The following is a 16,494-nucleotide window of genomic DNA, read 5'->3' on the forward strand; positions in this document are numbered from 1 at the left end:
TATGGTATCAGTTTGCCCTGCAGCTGCCTATCATACTTCACCCCGCCATCAGTCCATGCCAAGGGGAGGGGAGGAGATGAGGAAATGCCAAACAGGCACAGACCCATTTGCTACATGACCATCACCATCAAGGAACCCAGGCAGTCACCAATTCCCTCCCCCCCCCCCCCCCGATAAGAAAATCCACTCCCCCCCCCCCCCCGATAAGAAAATCCACTTGGGGCAGTTAGTTTGATAGGTGCACAAGCATTCCATTACAGGTGGTGCACATGCATCCACTTAAGGGGGTCATCCATTTTATTGCAAAACGTAATCAGATTAGCTTTCATTGAAGTATTAAAATTACTATAATTAACAAGACATTAGTCTTTTCAATAAACACATCACTTCAACTAAAATAAATGTTCATTAGTGTACAGTTTCTAAATCTGCAAGCAAATTTAAATAGTTAACCTCCATTTAATCTTATTGAGCACAGAAACGTCCTCCTCCTCTACTCTTTTGAATTCCTAATTTATTCCTAGTGAATGAGCACTAAGCAGATCTTAATGGATACAAAAAACATATCTTTCTGAATGTATCAGTGAAAGAGGGAATACATGGCAGGCAATTCCTATGAACTGTTTGTCCAAGGGACTTTTTGATGGGGTCTGCTAATGAATGCTTCAAAAACTCAGGATAGGAATCATTGACCATGAATAATTCAGGAAGTTGGTTTAATCCAACCTCAGATCTGCAGCTCATCAAGAAAAGGTTGAACATCATCAGCATGTTAAACAACAGAGGAGTTAGGTATGGCAATCTTTCTGTTTAAATATAAACAGTCCTTAGTGAAAGCTTTTTTAATACAAAACACGTTACAAGTTCATTACATTTTATAGTATTGTTCTGCCTGTTAGCAAGCTTTTATATATAATTGAACTAGTTTCTTCTTTTTCTATTCATGCCAAAAATAAATCTAATAGATTGTAAAGGATATACAAAGTATTACAGTTTCAGTATTAAAGAAAAATATGTTTTATGTATAATAGAAATCTGATCTTAATGCTTTCTGATTAGACACTTGTACCATTCAATATTGTGAATTTGTTGAATAGCTGAATCTTTGCACAGAATAATGTTTAACATGAAAGGAGGAGGAGCAGGAAAATAAAATTCTGAATTTTAATACATTTTCTTTCAGATGACAAGTCATTTTTTCTCAATATGCACACAGTTTTACAAGTAGATTCATTTGAAACTATAAGAATTGGTTACTTGTTTTTGGTACTTTATCAGGCAAACACCTACTAGAAGATCAGGTGACATTAATTTCCTCTCAGACTCTTCATGAGTAACTGTGATGAAAGATACTTGAGTGCCTCCAATGGTGATTAAGAGGATGCACAAGATAAAAAGATATACAATTCTCTCTTTTCACGGGAGAGCTGATTGTCATTAAGAAAATCAGCTTGCTTTTTCTAATCTCATATAAAGGCAAATTTAGTACCATAATTTATAAGCAACAATTCTGTTTCTATATTAAATAAACCAAAAATTACGTTGTGGCTGAGAATAGTAACATGACCAGCTGAACCAAACATTCCAAAGTGTTGCTCTTTTGCATATATATTTATTATAAAGCTTTGTATCAATTTCACTAAAATGCTGCACTGTCAACCTGGCACAGTGGGGATAATACATCTTCATATACCTGTGCCTAAATAGAGTGGACAAATGTTACTGTTTGCAGAGGATGAACACTTACTAATTTCTTTGCATCTTTGAAAAGCAGAAGTACAATAGTATAAAATGGCATTGCTCACAAATGCTCTAGATTGGACAGTAACTAACTTAACTCTAGAATAGTTTTACATTATTAAGATGTTAGAGCAATCACATTTATTACTACTTTTTCTATTGTATAAAATGCTCTTCCACAAATATGTGTAGCTATACTGAAGCTCTGCATTTTTAGTTTGTTTGCCTTGTCAAGTTAATGATATATAGACTATGGGGCCTATGCACTAAAGGTAGCATGCATGCCAAGAATCTTTATCATGCACATGAAAAAAGCTAAAATTAATCAATTGCCTCAGTCCAGGTGTTAACTCTTAGTACAAATGCTGGACTGGATTTGTTGTCAGTTTTATTCAAAATCTTTGTAAAGGGTTTTTTTGTGTTTTTTTGTGTGGATGATCCTAAGATCTGCAACCGAGTGAACGCCTGAAGGTGTAGATAGAATTGGGTAGATTTTTATTTGGCTGCGATTTTGTAATTTTCTGAAATGTTCCTGTTTTTCTTCCCAGCAAATGCTCAAAATATATGATTGAGGCTTTAAATATTTAATCAGAAGCAATAACCCCCAAAATAGGGGGTTTAAAAATTATGTGGAGGTAAATACAGAGAATCCTGAAATGGCAGTGGGGTAGGAGGAACTATCAAAGGACAGAACAAATGACATCAACAGCTACCTTATTAGTCTCATTCATCCATTGTTGCAAGTGCAGCCTTCAGGGGCCAATGGTGTGGGCTTGGCGACTCAGGTCAGGACATGAGTCGCACCCGTGGTGAGGTGTGTATGTGGGAATGAGCGACACAGGAGCAGAACTGGATGGAGCTAGGAATACAGGCTACGAAATAGGTCTCTGATTAGGTCTAGGAACTTGGAACATGGACTTGGAACTTGGAACTAGGAACTCTTGAGGAAGATGACGTGGAACTTGGAATATAGAGACGTAGAGCTGAAGACTTGGAATGTGGAGACATAGAACTGGGACTTGGAACGTAGAGATGAAGACAAGTCCCTCAGGCGCCCTACACAGCACATAGGCTGGTCGCGGACCACACTGGAGACTCAGGCAAGGAACAAGACATGGTCAGGAATGAGCAAGACCCTCAGGCACCCTCCACAGCACATGGGGCTGGTCACGGACCACACTGTCCCCTTCGCACCCTACACAGCCAGATGGCTGGTCGTGGACCATGAGATCAGGACGAGCTCAGGAAGTTTCATAGTGCAGGTTAGTGGAAACCCCTCGGATCCTCCGGAGTCGGAACTAGGGAATCAGATAAAAGCAGGGCATCTCCGGAGGCACGGATCCCGCCTCCTGGTGCATTAGGACCAGGACAACATCAAAGAGAGACAAGGGACATCACAGTACTAGGACCCACAGACATCTTGGAACTAGGAACTTGGAACTAGGAACTTGGAACAGACTGTAGGACTTGGAATGGACTGCAGGACTTGGAACATGGAACTTCTTGGAACGGACTGCAGGACTTGGAATGTGCTGCAGGACTTGGAACATAGAACTTCTTGGAACAGGCTGCAGGACTTGAAATGGACTTCAGGACTTGGAACATGGAACTTCTTGGAACAGACATCTGTATCAGGACTCAAGGACAATCCAGACTTGGAACGGACCTCGGGATCTGGACTCACGGACGTCCAGATTTGGAGCGGGCATCAGGAGCTGGACTCATGGACATCCGAACTTGGAAGGGTCATCAGGATCTGGACTCACCAACGTCCGGCTTGAAGCAAACCCCGGGAGCTGGACTCACATACATCTGGAGTTGGAATAGGCATCAGGATCTGGACTCAGGAACAGGCATCAGGAGGGGAGATGTATTCAGGGGCTACCGGTGCCATTGGTCAGCCCCTATCACATGGTAGGAGCAATGGACGGCCAGCGCCATCTTGTGCACCTATCATGTGACAGGGGCCGACCAATGGCACCGGTAGCCCCTGTGACATAGTAAGGGCAAAGGCTATCGGCGCCGTTTTGAATACCGGCAGCTAATGGTGTGAGTGCAGTAGATGGCTCCCGGACCCCCGCTGGACCACCCGGGAGTTTTGGCAAGTCTTGGGGGGGGGGGGGTCAGGAGGGTGGGGGTTTTGTTTAAATTCGCTCCTTTAGACGGCCGAATAAGTCGGTGAAGATTAATTGTATTCGTGGAAAATCACGATACGTTTCACGATGCAACAAATACAACGAATATGGTCCTATACGTTGCGGATTGCCAATACATTGCAAATGAATGCACACCCCTAGCAGGCAGGGATCCCACCGGCCCGCTGGGAAGTAAGAGGTGGCTCGTGGCTCCGGCCACGGGCCGCATCATAACATCCTTTAACCAGACAGGGACTGGATTCTTAAATTGTTCTTTAGATTTAGAAATACAGAGTTAGATTTTAAAAGCATTGCTCATGCAAAAATGGCCACATACATGTGTATGTGGGACATGCACGAGCAACGCAAATTTTAAGAAGCCAGGAAGGATGTGTATACATGTATATACACGCATCCAGAATAAGGAGATGGAAAAGGGATGGGCATTCTGGGGGCAGGGCCAAGACTGATACTTGTAGCCACAAATTTTGCAAAAAAAAAAAAAAATGCAGATGTTACCTGCATAACTTTGCTGCTGTTCCTTATGAGGCACAGAAGGAAGGGGAGAGAGAGACTATATATAGGTACCACTGTAGAGGAGCTTTTTGAATCAGGGTGGCTTTTCGGGAGGTGGGTTGGGGTTATGGGGGTGTTACAGACACATTCAGAGGTATTCATAGTAACATTGACATCAGTAAAGAATTGTAATCCTTAGAAGTGATGAAAAAGAGTTGCTAGCACTGCAATGTACAGATCAACTCTTGTTAGACTTTTCATTGCTTACAAGGACTGTAATTCTTTACTGATGTCAGTTTTACTATGAATATCTCTGAATGTGTCTGTAACAATACCCACCCCGAATCAAAGTGCCCATCTACAGTGGTACCTATATATAGAATATCAGACTGACCCTATTCAGAGTTTTTTTTCTTTCCTTCTCTCTCTCTCTTTTCTCTGTCTCTCTTTTCTCTCTCTCTCGCTCTTCCCTCAAGATGTATGGGTGTATGTGCATTCCATTTACCAGACACTGTTTTGGGGAAATAAGATTTGACTTTTTCCTGTTTGAAATTTAGAATATATACTGGCAAATGTTTAAACTTGAGAACCAGAAGGCAGTTTAGTTTTATGGGGATGCATTTCACCATGAACAAACACATGAAGATAATGGAAAAAATGTCAAAAGAGATGATCTTAATAGTTCACTCAGCAGCAGGCTGGGAAAAGAAATCAGATATAAGACTATACAGAATATAAGTAAGCCAACTAGCTGGAAAGCACCAATGCTCACAGTCCAATGCTGTTCCAGATCTGCAAGCCCTAATGGTAGAGGCAAACTTAGCTATTATGGAGACATAGTTCAATGAGTCCCATGAATGTTATATGGTCATACTGGGCTATAATCTATTTAGGAAGAACAGAGATGGCAGAAACAGGGGAAGATTAGCTCTTTATGTCAAAAATAAATAATATTATAGCAATTGAAATGCAGGGTGCATAGGGAAAGGAGGAGACACTGTGGATGATTTTAGAAAAGGATGATGGCATGTCCATCCACATTAATGTGATCTACAGAACTCCATCCCAGACAGAGGAGCTAGACAAAGATCTGGCTAAAGACATAAAAAAGATAGGAATGAAGGGAGATATGTTTTACTTTAACCTGCAGAATGTGAATTGGAGTATCCTGTCTGCAGAATCGGCTAGAAGAAGAGAGTTTGGGGATGATTTTCAAAAGGGTCTGATGGAACCTGCAAGGGGAAAGGTGATGTTGGACCTACTAATTACAAAAAGCAACAATGTTTCTAATGTTAAAGTAGGTATCCATCCACTTGAGTATCAGAGGTCATCAGATGGTACGCTTTAATATAATGGCCAATGTGTTGAGGAGTCACACAAAAGTTCTGGATTTCAAAAATACCAGCTATGTTAAAATGTTAAGAGGGAGGAGGAATAGCCTAGTGGTTAGAGCAGTGGACTATGAACCAGAAGACCAGCGTTCAAGTCCTGACTTGGGCAAGTCACTTTATCCTCCATTGCCTCAGGTACAAAAAACTTAGATTGTAAGCCCTCTGGGGATAGAGAAATACCTACAGTACCTGAATGTAAACTGGTGTGATATTTCAATTGAGATCAAATGTCAGTATATAAAAATAATAAATAAATAAAATGGGATAGTACCTTAATGAAGAGCTAGAAGATGGGAGGATGCTTAAGTGGGCTAAACTAAGCAGAGCTATAATAAGGCAATACATTTTTAGTTAAGGAAGTTAAATAAGAGCAAGAAGGAAAGGAAACCAACATGGTTTTCTGAAGAAGTGGCTGAAAATGTAAAAGACAAAAGATTAGCATTCAGAAAGTAGAAAGGAACTCACAGATAAATGCAGGGAAGAATATTTGGCAACGCTGCAAAAGACAAAGAAAGAAATCAGGTTGTCAAAAGCACAAGCAGAAGAAAAGATCACTAAAGATGCAATACAAGATGACACAACTTTTAACAGGTATATCATTCTGTGAAAGCATGAAGGTCAGAGTTGGAATTGTAAGATTAAAGTTGAAGGGAAGCAATGTGTGGAGAGAAACAATGAGAAAGCATACTTCTGTAATCTCTTCTATGGGAGAGGTTCCCTGATGCAGGGGCTACAGCAAAGACCTAAGGCTGTCTTTACTCTTACGTACCTCTAACTCCTCCTGCAGCAAACATTAGTGTTGGGGGCTGGGGTTCTCCAGTAAGGAGAAGACCTGAGCCTCTGGGTCCCTAGGTGCTGAAGTGGGGTTACGAAGCCGCACAGTCACTTTCATGCATTGGTCAAAACTCAACAGTGAAGAGGATCAGTTGATCCAAAAGGACACAATTGAATAAAAGCTCAGAGTTCAAGGCAAGTATTCAAATCACAAAAAAGTTTACTTCAACTTAAAAAGGAGTATCCATGCTAGGATTCCAAAAAGTTATAACCCTGAGACTCATCCCAAAAGGTGGATGGCCCAAAAGCTGGGGACAATTCAGGATATGTAAAAATCTACATCCAAATCCCATGATGACCACTGGGTAAATATTTGTACAGGTTTTAATCCCCACTATATCCTCCAGTGGCAAAAATAAAATAATTTGGCCCTGGATACATACAGGTGCTTATTCTATTTTTTTAGTACTCCATAATCACATCACATCAACCAGTATGTAGACATACAGAAAATAAATGCAGGTGTACTTTTTTATTTATCCACTTGGGGGAGCTTAAACCCAAGGAATAGTAACCCATAAATGGCATGGGAGATTGAATATTCATTTTAATATAAAATACCTTATAATTACATTACTCTTAACATAGACTGCTAGTCTCTTTGGGGAAGAACACACACTCCATTAAATTCAATCAATTCATCTCCCTCTGCATCTCTCACCAACTGGGATAATATGGAAGGGTAGGGACCATCCCCAAAAGTTCTAGAGACCACAAATATGGCAGCAGTGATCACCATTAGATCTGGAGACATTATTCCCAATCCAATTTTACTAAAATCCTCTTCCATCTAAAAGGAATGGGGAACCATGAGCACACTATTACTCTTTCCACCTTAAAATGGTGTGGGTTATTATACATACATTTTTATAATTACTACACATGTAAAATATATATACACATTTTTATAAAATGGGGAGAGACAGTATGGGCCAGATTTTAAAAGGGTTACGCACATAAGTTATGCGCGTAACACTCTTAAAAGGCCCCTGCGCGCGCCGAGCCTATTTTGCATAGGCTCGGCGGCGCACACAAGCCCCGGGATGCGCGTAAGTCCTGGGGCTTTGCAAAGGGGGCGTGTCGGGGGTGTCCCGGGTGGGCAGCGTGAGTTTCTGGGCGGGGTGGGAGGCGTTTCGGGGGCGTGACGCTGGCCCGGGGGCATGGTCGAGGCCTCTGGACCAGCCCCTGGGTCGGGTGATGGCGCACCAGCAGCCCGCTGGCATGTGCAGATTTACGCCTGCCTTTGGCAGGCGTAAATCTGCTGACAATGGTGGGGTGGGGGGTGTTTAGATAGGGCCGGGGGGGTGGGTTAGGGAGGGGAAGGTGAGGGGAGGTGGAAGGAAAGTTCTCTCCGAGGCCGCTCTGATTTCGGAGCAACCTCGGAGGGAACAGGCAGCGCGCGCCGGGCTTGGCGTGCGCAGGTTTATTTATTTATTTGTTTATTTATTTATTTATTTAATATCTTTTATATACCGACGAACGTTGGGAACATCTTGTCGGTTTACAGAGAACAGAACTTAGCAACAGGCTTTACAATTATCACATGATTATAAGAGGAACAGTAATTATAATAATAATAATAATAATAATAAATGTGCACCCCCTTGCATGCGCTGACCCCGGATTTTATAAGATACGCGCGGCTACGCGCGTATCTTATAAAATCCAGCGTACTTTTGTTCGCGCGTACGCTTTTATTGAAAATGTACCCCTATGTGTTTTCCTGCATTTCAAATATACACATGAATTATTCTGGGGCAAAAATATGCAGTATTTTATAACAATGTCCCAACATAATTTTACTTATCTTTCTTTTGCGGGGAGGGGAGATTGTGCCTGCTGGCCTAGAAGGAGGTTTTTTTGTACTTAACTGGTTATATGAAAAATATAGCTGGTTATGATTAAAGTTATCTAGGTAGATGATCCTGGATAACTTTAAACCTAATGGGATATATTCAATTATGGACAATGTTAAAATTATTAGAATATAAGATTTAACCTTGTTTATTAGACTTATCCCATTGAACATCTATCACAAGTTATTCATCTTTCATTTAAATAATATGTCTGCTTGTTGCTTATTTGAATATTAGTCTCACTTTTTATTGATGGTTTTATGGTTTATTGTGCATGTTAATATATGTCCATAGGCTGCAGGCCATCCTCAATTCCACAGGCTTAAGTTATTCACACTTCCCATACAACTCTTAAGTTCTTCTCAGAGTTCTAAAATTCCTGTTGGAGTAGAGAGCTTTCTTTTCAAGGTCCTGAAATATATTAAGATCAGAGCAGTAATGATCAACCCGGTAGCTACAATTTCCAATTTAATTTTATTGACAATTGGTGGTGAAAAAGTGAAAATGACTATTTCATATCCTCATGTAATGCATTCCATGTACATGTTTGGCTCTTCAATAAATCTGTCACTTTATAATACTTAATGCATCTTTAATTTATTATGTATTTATATATTTATTTAGAACTTTTATATACCATTGTTCCGTATTCTATCACAATGGTTTACATAAAGTGTAATTACAAATATAAGATACAATAAAATAGAAAATAAAACAGAAATTACAAATAAAAAATAATTAAAAATAGAATAAAAATATCAGATATCAAATTAAAACAGGTGGAATGGCTAATAAAATTATAATTAAAAGATTAAAAGACATAAAAAAAATGAATGGCATGTCTCCTTTATCATATTTAGCCAACCTTACTATTAGAAATCAATTTATTCCTTGCTTTTCAGAATCAAAGTAGTCAAAAAAGGGCCAGTCATTTTATTCACTGCCTTCAAATGCTTTTTTAAATAGCCATGTTTTAAGATGTTTTTTAAAAGATGTAAAATCAGCTTGCATTATCAAGACAGGTGGCAAAGACTTTCATACTTTCAGCCCTGCAATTGAAATAGCTCTATCTCTAACTTCATTTAATCCATTCTTGATCCTTCTCCAATTGTAAAAGTAATTTAGAAGTTTCTTCCCTAATGTTAGGATTCAGGTTGTCTCTTATCCAATTCAGCTGATCCATTTTAAAGTCCCATAAGATATACCTTTGTCCAGATGAATAGAATATACTCCTCACTTCCCAGTTTGAAATTCTCTCTTCATTATCCAGGTGATAGTATAGTGGTTAACAACAGAGGGTGTCTCTGCTCTTCTCTAAAGTCCAACTTCTCCTGTCATTCATTCACAGAAGGATTCATTCCTTCAGTAATCTTCAAAAGTTGATAGATTTCTCAGGGTGAGAGGCTTCTACTCTCCTTTTGATTAAAACACTGAGTCCCTAAGCCCTTGAGATCTCAGGCAGAGGGTAAAACGAAACTAGTTTCCAAAAGATAACCCAACATGACAAAAGAAAGGAGAAAAAGAAAAAAAAGAAAGAAAGACATGGTTTAATGGAACAAAGTCAGCATGGCTTTACCGAAGGCAAGTCTTGCCTCACAAATCTGCTTCATTTTTGAAGGAGTTAATAAACATGTGGATAAAGGTGAACCGGTAGATGTAGTATACTTGAATTTTCAGAAGGCGTTTGACAAAGTTCCTCATGAAAGGCTTCTAGGAAAAGTAAAAAGTCATGGGATAGGTGGCGATGTCCTTTCATGGATTGCAAACTGGCTAAAAGATAGGAAACAGAGAGTAGGATTAAATGGACAATTTTCTCAGTGGAAGGGAGTGGGCAGTGGAGTGCCTCAGGGATCTGTTTTGGGACCTTACTTTTCAATATATTTATAAATGATCTGGAAAGAAATACGATGAGTGAGATAATCAAATTTGCAGATGATACAAATTGTTCAGAGTAGTTAAATCACAAGCAGATTGTGATAAATTGCAGGAAGACCTTGTGAGACTGGAAAATTGGGCATCAAAATGGCAGAAGAAATTTAATGTGGATAAGTGCAAGGTGATGCATATAGGGAAAAATAACCCATGCTATAGTTACACAATGTTAGATTCCATATTAGGTGCTATAACCCAAGAAAGAGATATAGGCGCCATAGTGGATAACACATTGAAATTGTCAGTTCAGTGTGCTGCGGCAGTCAAAAAAGCAAACAGAATGTTGGGAATTATTAGAAAGGGAATGGTGAATAAAACGGAAAATGACATAATGCCTCTGTATCGCTCCATGGTGAGACCGCACCTTGAATACTGTATACAATTCTGGTTGCCACATCTCAAAAAAGATATAATTGCGATGGAGAAGGTACAGAGAAGGGCTACCAAAATCATAAGGAAAATGGAACAGCTCCCCTATGAGGAAAGACTAAAGAGGTTAGGACTTTTCAGCTTGGAGAAGAGACGGCTGAGGGGGGATATGATAGAGGTGTTTAAAATCATGAGAGGTCTAGAACAGGTAGATGTGAATCGGTTATTTACTCTTTTGGATAATAGAAAGACTAGGGGGCACTCCATGAAGTTAGCATGTGGCACACTTAAAACTAATCGGAGAAAGTTCTTTTTTACTCAACGCACAATTAAACTCTGGAATTTGTTGCCAGAGGATGTGGTTAGTGCAGTTAGTATAGCTGTGTTAATAAAAAAGATTGGATAAATTCTTGGAGGAGAAGTCCATTACCTGCTATTAATTAAGTTGGCTTAGAAAATAGCCACTGCTATTACTAGCAACGGTAACATGGAATATACTTAGTTTTGGGGTACTAGCCAGGTTCTTATGGCCTGGATTGGCCACTGTTGGAAACAGGATGTTGTGCTTGATGGACCCTTGGTCTGACCCAGTATGGCATGTTCTTATGCCTTATGTTCTTCCTCCAAGCAAAAGGGTTAAGAGCTAGAATTTTTAAAATGAGAGAAGTGCAATTTTTCAACTAGTCCATGCCCCAAGTTTCTTTTTAAGAAACCCAAGGATCCGCCTTCAAAATACAAAACAAAAGTGAGGAGCAAGCATGAAATCATGGTGCACCTGGGAAGAACAACTCAAAATCCATCCCTACAAAATGGTGCCTTGGCTTGTAATAGGTAAGGACTCCACCATAAAGTTTCCCACAGGGGGGAGCTAAAACCTAACTAAACCTATTTCTGTTCCATACCCGCTTAATTGGTGTGCTCCTTTTAGCGGAGGGTCAATAGAACTCTCTACATTCATATTTTTATTGTTTATTTCTATTGCTATCCTTTCTGAGTATTTTTTTGAAGTGGTGGAAATAAATCTAAGCAAATAAACATATTGGTAAACCAAAGATATAAACTGGTGGTGTGAGCATGCTTGTGGTATCATAGCAGTTGGAGCCCCAGCTAGAAATTGACAGGGGGAACAGGTTGTGGCAGGCTCCACCAAATACTGCCATAAGCCACAGATGAGCTGAAGGAGGCCAACTGATGCCGTAAGCACAGTTCAACAGTGATGCTCCATCAGCTATTCCATTGTTTAATTGACAAGACATTAAGACTCAATAATTGCTGAAGGCGAAATAAGATTAAAAAAATAAATAAATTCAGTTTTCTTCCAGGCCATACCACACAACTATATTACTATAAACATTTTTAAAAAATTATTTAACACTAAATAGCAGTAAGTAATGTAATAAAAGTATTTATAACTAGGGGCAAAAGAAAAAAAAATGCAAATTTTGAACACTCTGGGGTAGATTTTCAAATAGCGCGATTTGGCGTACTTTTGTTGGCGCATCAGGCGCCAACAAAAGTACGCTGGATTTTAGTAGATACGCGCGTAGCTGCGCAAATCCGGGATCGGCGCGCGCAAGGCTATTGATTCCGTATAGCCGGCGCGCGCCGAGCCGCGCAGCCTACCTCTGTTCCCTCCGAGGCCGCTCCGAAATCGGAACGGCCTCGGAGGAACTTTCTTTTGCCCTCCCCTCACCTTCCCCTCCCTTCCCCTACCTAACCCACCCGCCCGGCCCTGTCTAAACCCCCCCTTACCTTTGTCGGGGGATTTACACCTCCCGGAGGGAGACGTAAATCCCCGCACGCCAGTGGGCCGCTAGCGCGCCGGGACGTGACCTGGGGGCGGGTACGGAGGGTGCGGCCACGCCCCCGGACCTCCCCGGGCTGTAACCACGCCCCCTGGTCCGCCCCCGAAACGCTACGGCCCGCCCCAAAAACGCTGCGTGGATCGGGTCCGCCCCTCGACACGCCCCTGACACGCCCCCGACACGCCCCCTCAGAAATCCCCGGGACTTACGCGAGTCCCGGGGTCTGCGCACGCCGGTAGGCCTATTGAACATAGGCGCACCGGTGCGCAGGGCCCTGCTCGCCTAAATCCGCCCGGATTTAGGTGGATTTAGGCGAGCAGGGCTCTGAAAATCCGCCCCTCTGTGGGGCCTGCCCTTCCCTTAGTGCTCTATGCTTGTGCTTATTTTGCTTAATGGTTAAATCAGGGCTGGAGGCCCATGTGGTAGAGACTCACCCAGGCATTGGGTGTGGGAGATTTTCATTATTTTTTTATCTGGCTCAGGTTCAGTGATGCATTTGGTTAAAATTACTAAAGCTTTTTATCCTAATTGCGTTTTCTAGTTCTGTGCATCAGAAGACGTTGTTTCCAGATATGTGTAAAAAGAGTGAAAGAGTATAGAGAACCAGATAGTATCAGATGCCCATGTAATTAGTTTTACAGATTTAGTTGTGTAATGTATGTCCAAATAAATCTTTGACTTTAATGGGTAAATAAGTCACTATTTTCAGAAATGTAATCATTCTAAAGCCAGTGTGTCAAGAGAATTATTATTTCCTATCAAGTACCAGTAAATGGAATTCTTCTCTCTCCTTTGTTAAGCTCTCTGTGGTGGATATATTCATGGAAAGAGTGGAACTATTCTTTCTCCTGGATTTCCTGATTTTTACCCCAATTCCTTAAACTGTACTTGGACTATTGAAGTATCACATGGAAAAGGTAAGAACTGATAGATTCTGTATATTTACCAACTTGTGAAAAGGGAAAGGATAGGAGGTTAGAACTATATTTTGAATATTAAGACATTTTATAGAAACATAGAAACATAGAAATGACGGCAGAAGAAGACCAAATGGCCCATCCAGTCTGCCCAGCAAGCTTCACACACTTTTTTCTCTCATACTTATCTGTTTCTCTTAGCTCTTGTTTCTATTTTCCTTCCACCCCCACCATTAATGTAGAAAGCAGTGATGGAGCTGCATCCAAGTGAAATATCTAGCTTGATTAGTTAGGGGTAGTAGGGGTAGTAACCGCCGCAATAAGCAAGCTACACCCATGCTTGTTTTACTCAGACTATGTTATACAGCCCTTATTGGTTGTTTTTCTTCTCCCCTGCTGTTGAAGCAGGGAGCTATGCTGGATATGCTTGAAGTATCAGTTTATTCTTCTCCCATGCTGTTGAAGCAGAGATTGTTATAAATGTTTTTGAAAACTTAATTTCTTTAAACTATAAAACCATTGCATTCATAAAATCTTTAATAAATAATAATTTGCGCTAATGGTGAAAACTCTTTAGGGATATTATTAACATTCATACCCAGTTAAATTAAAACTAGGTGCTATATATGCAGAAGTGGTCAGTGGAATTCTATAGGTTTCTTCAAATGTCTCTGGCATTGTAGTTTTGCCAATTATTCAAGTACCAAAATAGACATTTCAATAAAAATAAATCATGATTTGTTTCATATACAACTTTGTTCCTATCCAGAAAGCAGGTTTATTATTCATCCATGAGCAATATCACCAGTGATTCAGTATATTTCAAAAGCACTAGGGGACTGATACTCTAATATTCTCTGCTCTTAAAAAACCTGAAAATAGTCACAAAAATAGCATTTGCACCCCATGTACAATAAGCATTTTTTCACTTCTTATCAGGCACAAAAGGCTTTTTACTAAATAGCATTATACCTTCTTTATTTCATACAAATTAATATATTGGGATGTCATCAATGATGCTAGCATTTACTTAGGGACACCCTCTTAGACCTCAGGATGCAGGATGCTTTATTTTCAAGGGTAGAGGATTCAATAATAATAATAATAATCATTTTTTGATATCAAAATATCCTACACTTTCAAATTTAGTAAACTTATCATGTTGTAAATGTTTAACTGGTAAGATCCCAGAGTTTGAAAAGCAAAGAAAATAATTTTACTAATTGGTTTTGTTAGAGCTGCCCATTGGCTACTAGAGGTGTATTTGGCCACAGTCAGCTGCAGACATCTGTTTTTATTAAAAAACAGAATTGTTATGTCTCTGTCACCTTTTTATGATCAAATTTCTATTAGCATGGAAAAGCCATTCCATTTGCTTTCTTTTAAATGTGCATAGCAATGCATATTAAATTATTATGCAACCATTAACTGGACTCAAAGAGCACAGCAAGAAATAATTGTCCTGAGGGATGGAAATGTAACTTGAAGCTGACAGGCATAAATGTCCCTTGGATGCCCCATTCTCTGCCTACATAGTGGTAATTTCTTACTAGAACTTCAAATTGTTTAGTTTGTATCTGCTTCATTGAATCTTAAATAGATTGTTAAATTTTACTATATAAAATTAAAGTTCTTTTAGTTGAGCTACCAGAATGGCCAAAGGGTTTTAGGCAAAATATGTACAGAACCAGTATAGTTAAATATTCAAATCTGTTTTCTAGGGACCTGAGAACTGACAGAACAATCATTTCATTAACATAGGCACCTCGCACTATCATGTCCTTTCCACTTCCCAAATCTTGCCTCAATCCCTTACAAATTGACAAACACCACTTGATTTTGGCAAAACAGGCCTCAGCTTTTATTAAATATTAACATAACAAACAACCGATACCCGAGTCGTCCCTATGGTGTGTATTCAGACATCAAAATCCCGGGCTTCGTGCCGGCGTCTGCCCTGGTAAGCCAGTCCGCCAAACATCTTCCAGTCCCCCACCATGTCTCCAAGCCAAGGGGCCCTCCTCTCTGGGCTGCCCATGCCCCCTTTCTACACTGTCCTTTAGGACCTCCATTTTCTCTACACTATATCCTCTATGCCCATGTTTGGCCATCGACTCGGGTACCCCTGCCATCAGCTGCGACACTTGTACATGTTTGATATCGACTTACTAACATTCTTATCTAACTATAGACCCAGCATTTCCCCCTTATAACACTCCCTCATATATTGGGTGGGTGGGTGGGAAACACGGTCGCCGGCTTTGCAAAGAGGGAGAGCCCAGCGCCCGCAGGGGATTTTGATGACTCCAGCACACGATATGCGAGGCTGACATCATCAATATGCTTCCGTGTTCAACGTGGCCTGATTGGACCTTCCTCCCTCCCCATCATGTCCCGCGCTGGCCGGTCCATCCCCGGATGAGGAAAAGGGCGGCACAGCTGGGAAAAATGGGGGGGGAGGGGCGGCCCTCAGGCGATCGTCATGTTAACGGAGGACCTCCCCGCACATGGCGGGTTGGCTCATCCTTTCCTTTCATTTCCTTTCATTTTTAGACTTTTTCAAAACTTGATCAATAATGGTGTAGATATTCAGATAAAATAGCAACCAGAAGTAAAGCATATATTCGGGTGGATTTTCAAAGCCCTGCTCGCGTAAATCCGCCCGGATTTACGCGAGCAGGGCCTTGCGCGCCGGCGTGCCTATTTTCCATAGGCCGCCCGCGCGCGCAGAACCCCGGGACGTGCGTGTGTCGGGGGCGGGGCCGAACAATGTGGCGTTTTGGGGGCGGGGCGTGGTGTTTCGGGGGCAGGCCTGGGGGCATGGTTTCGGACCAGGGCGTTCCGGGGGCATGGCCGCGCCCTCCGGAACTGCCCCCGGGTCCGGTCTCGGCGCGCCAGCAGCCCGCTGGCGCGCGTGGATTTACGTCTCCCTCCGGGAGGCGTAAATCCATGGATAAAGGTAGGGTGGGTTAGATATGGCCGGGGGGGTGGGTTAGGTA

The 16,494-nt window shown here is 41.2% G+C and overlaps 1 protein-coding gene across 1 annotated transcript in view; it reads left to right on the plus strand.

The window, feature by feature from the left end:
- CSMD1 (CUB and Sushi multiple domains 1) overlaps window positions 1-16,494 on the plus strand; it is a 4,035,193-nt gene that overhangs the window by 2,660,419 nt on the left and 1,358,280 nt on the right. The window contains 1 exon segment of the mRNA XM_029596871.1: window positions 13,379-13,495. Coding sequence (XP_029452731.1) covers window positions 13,379-13,495 — 117 coding nt within the window.

This window comes from Rhinatrema bivittatum, chromosome 3, assembly GCF_901001135.1.
Source record: "Rhinatrema bivittatum chromosome 3, aRhiBiv1.1, whole genome shotgun sequence".
Lineage (NCBI taxonomy): Eukaryota > Metazoa > Chordata > Amphibia > Gymnophiona > Rhinatrematidae > Rhinatrema > Rhinatrema bivittatum.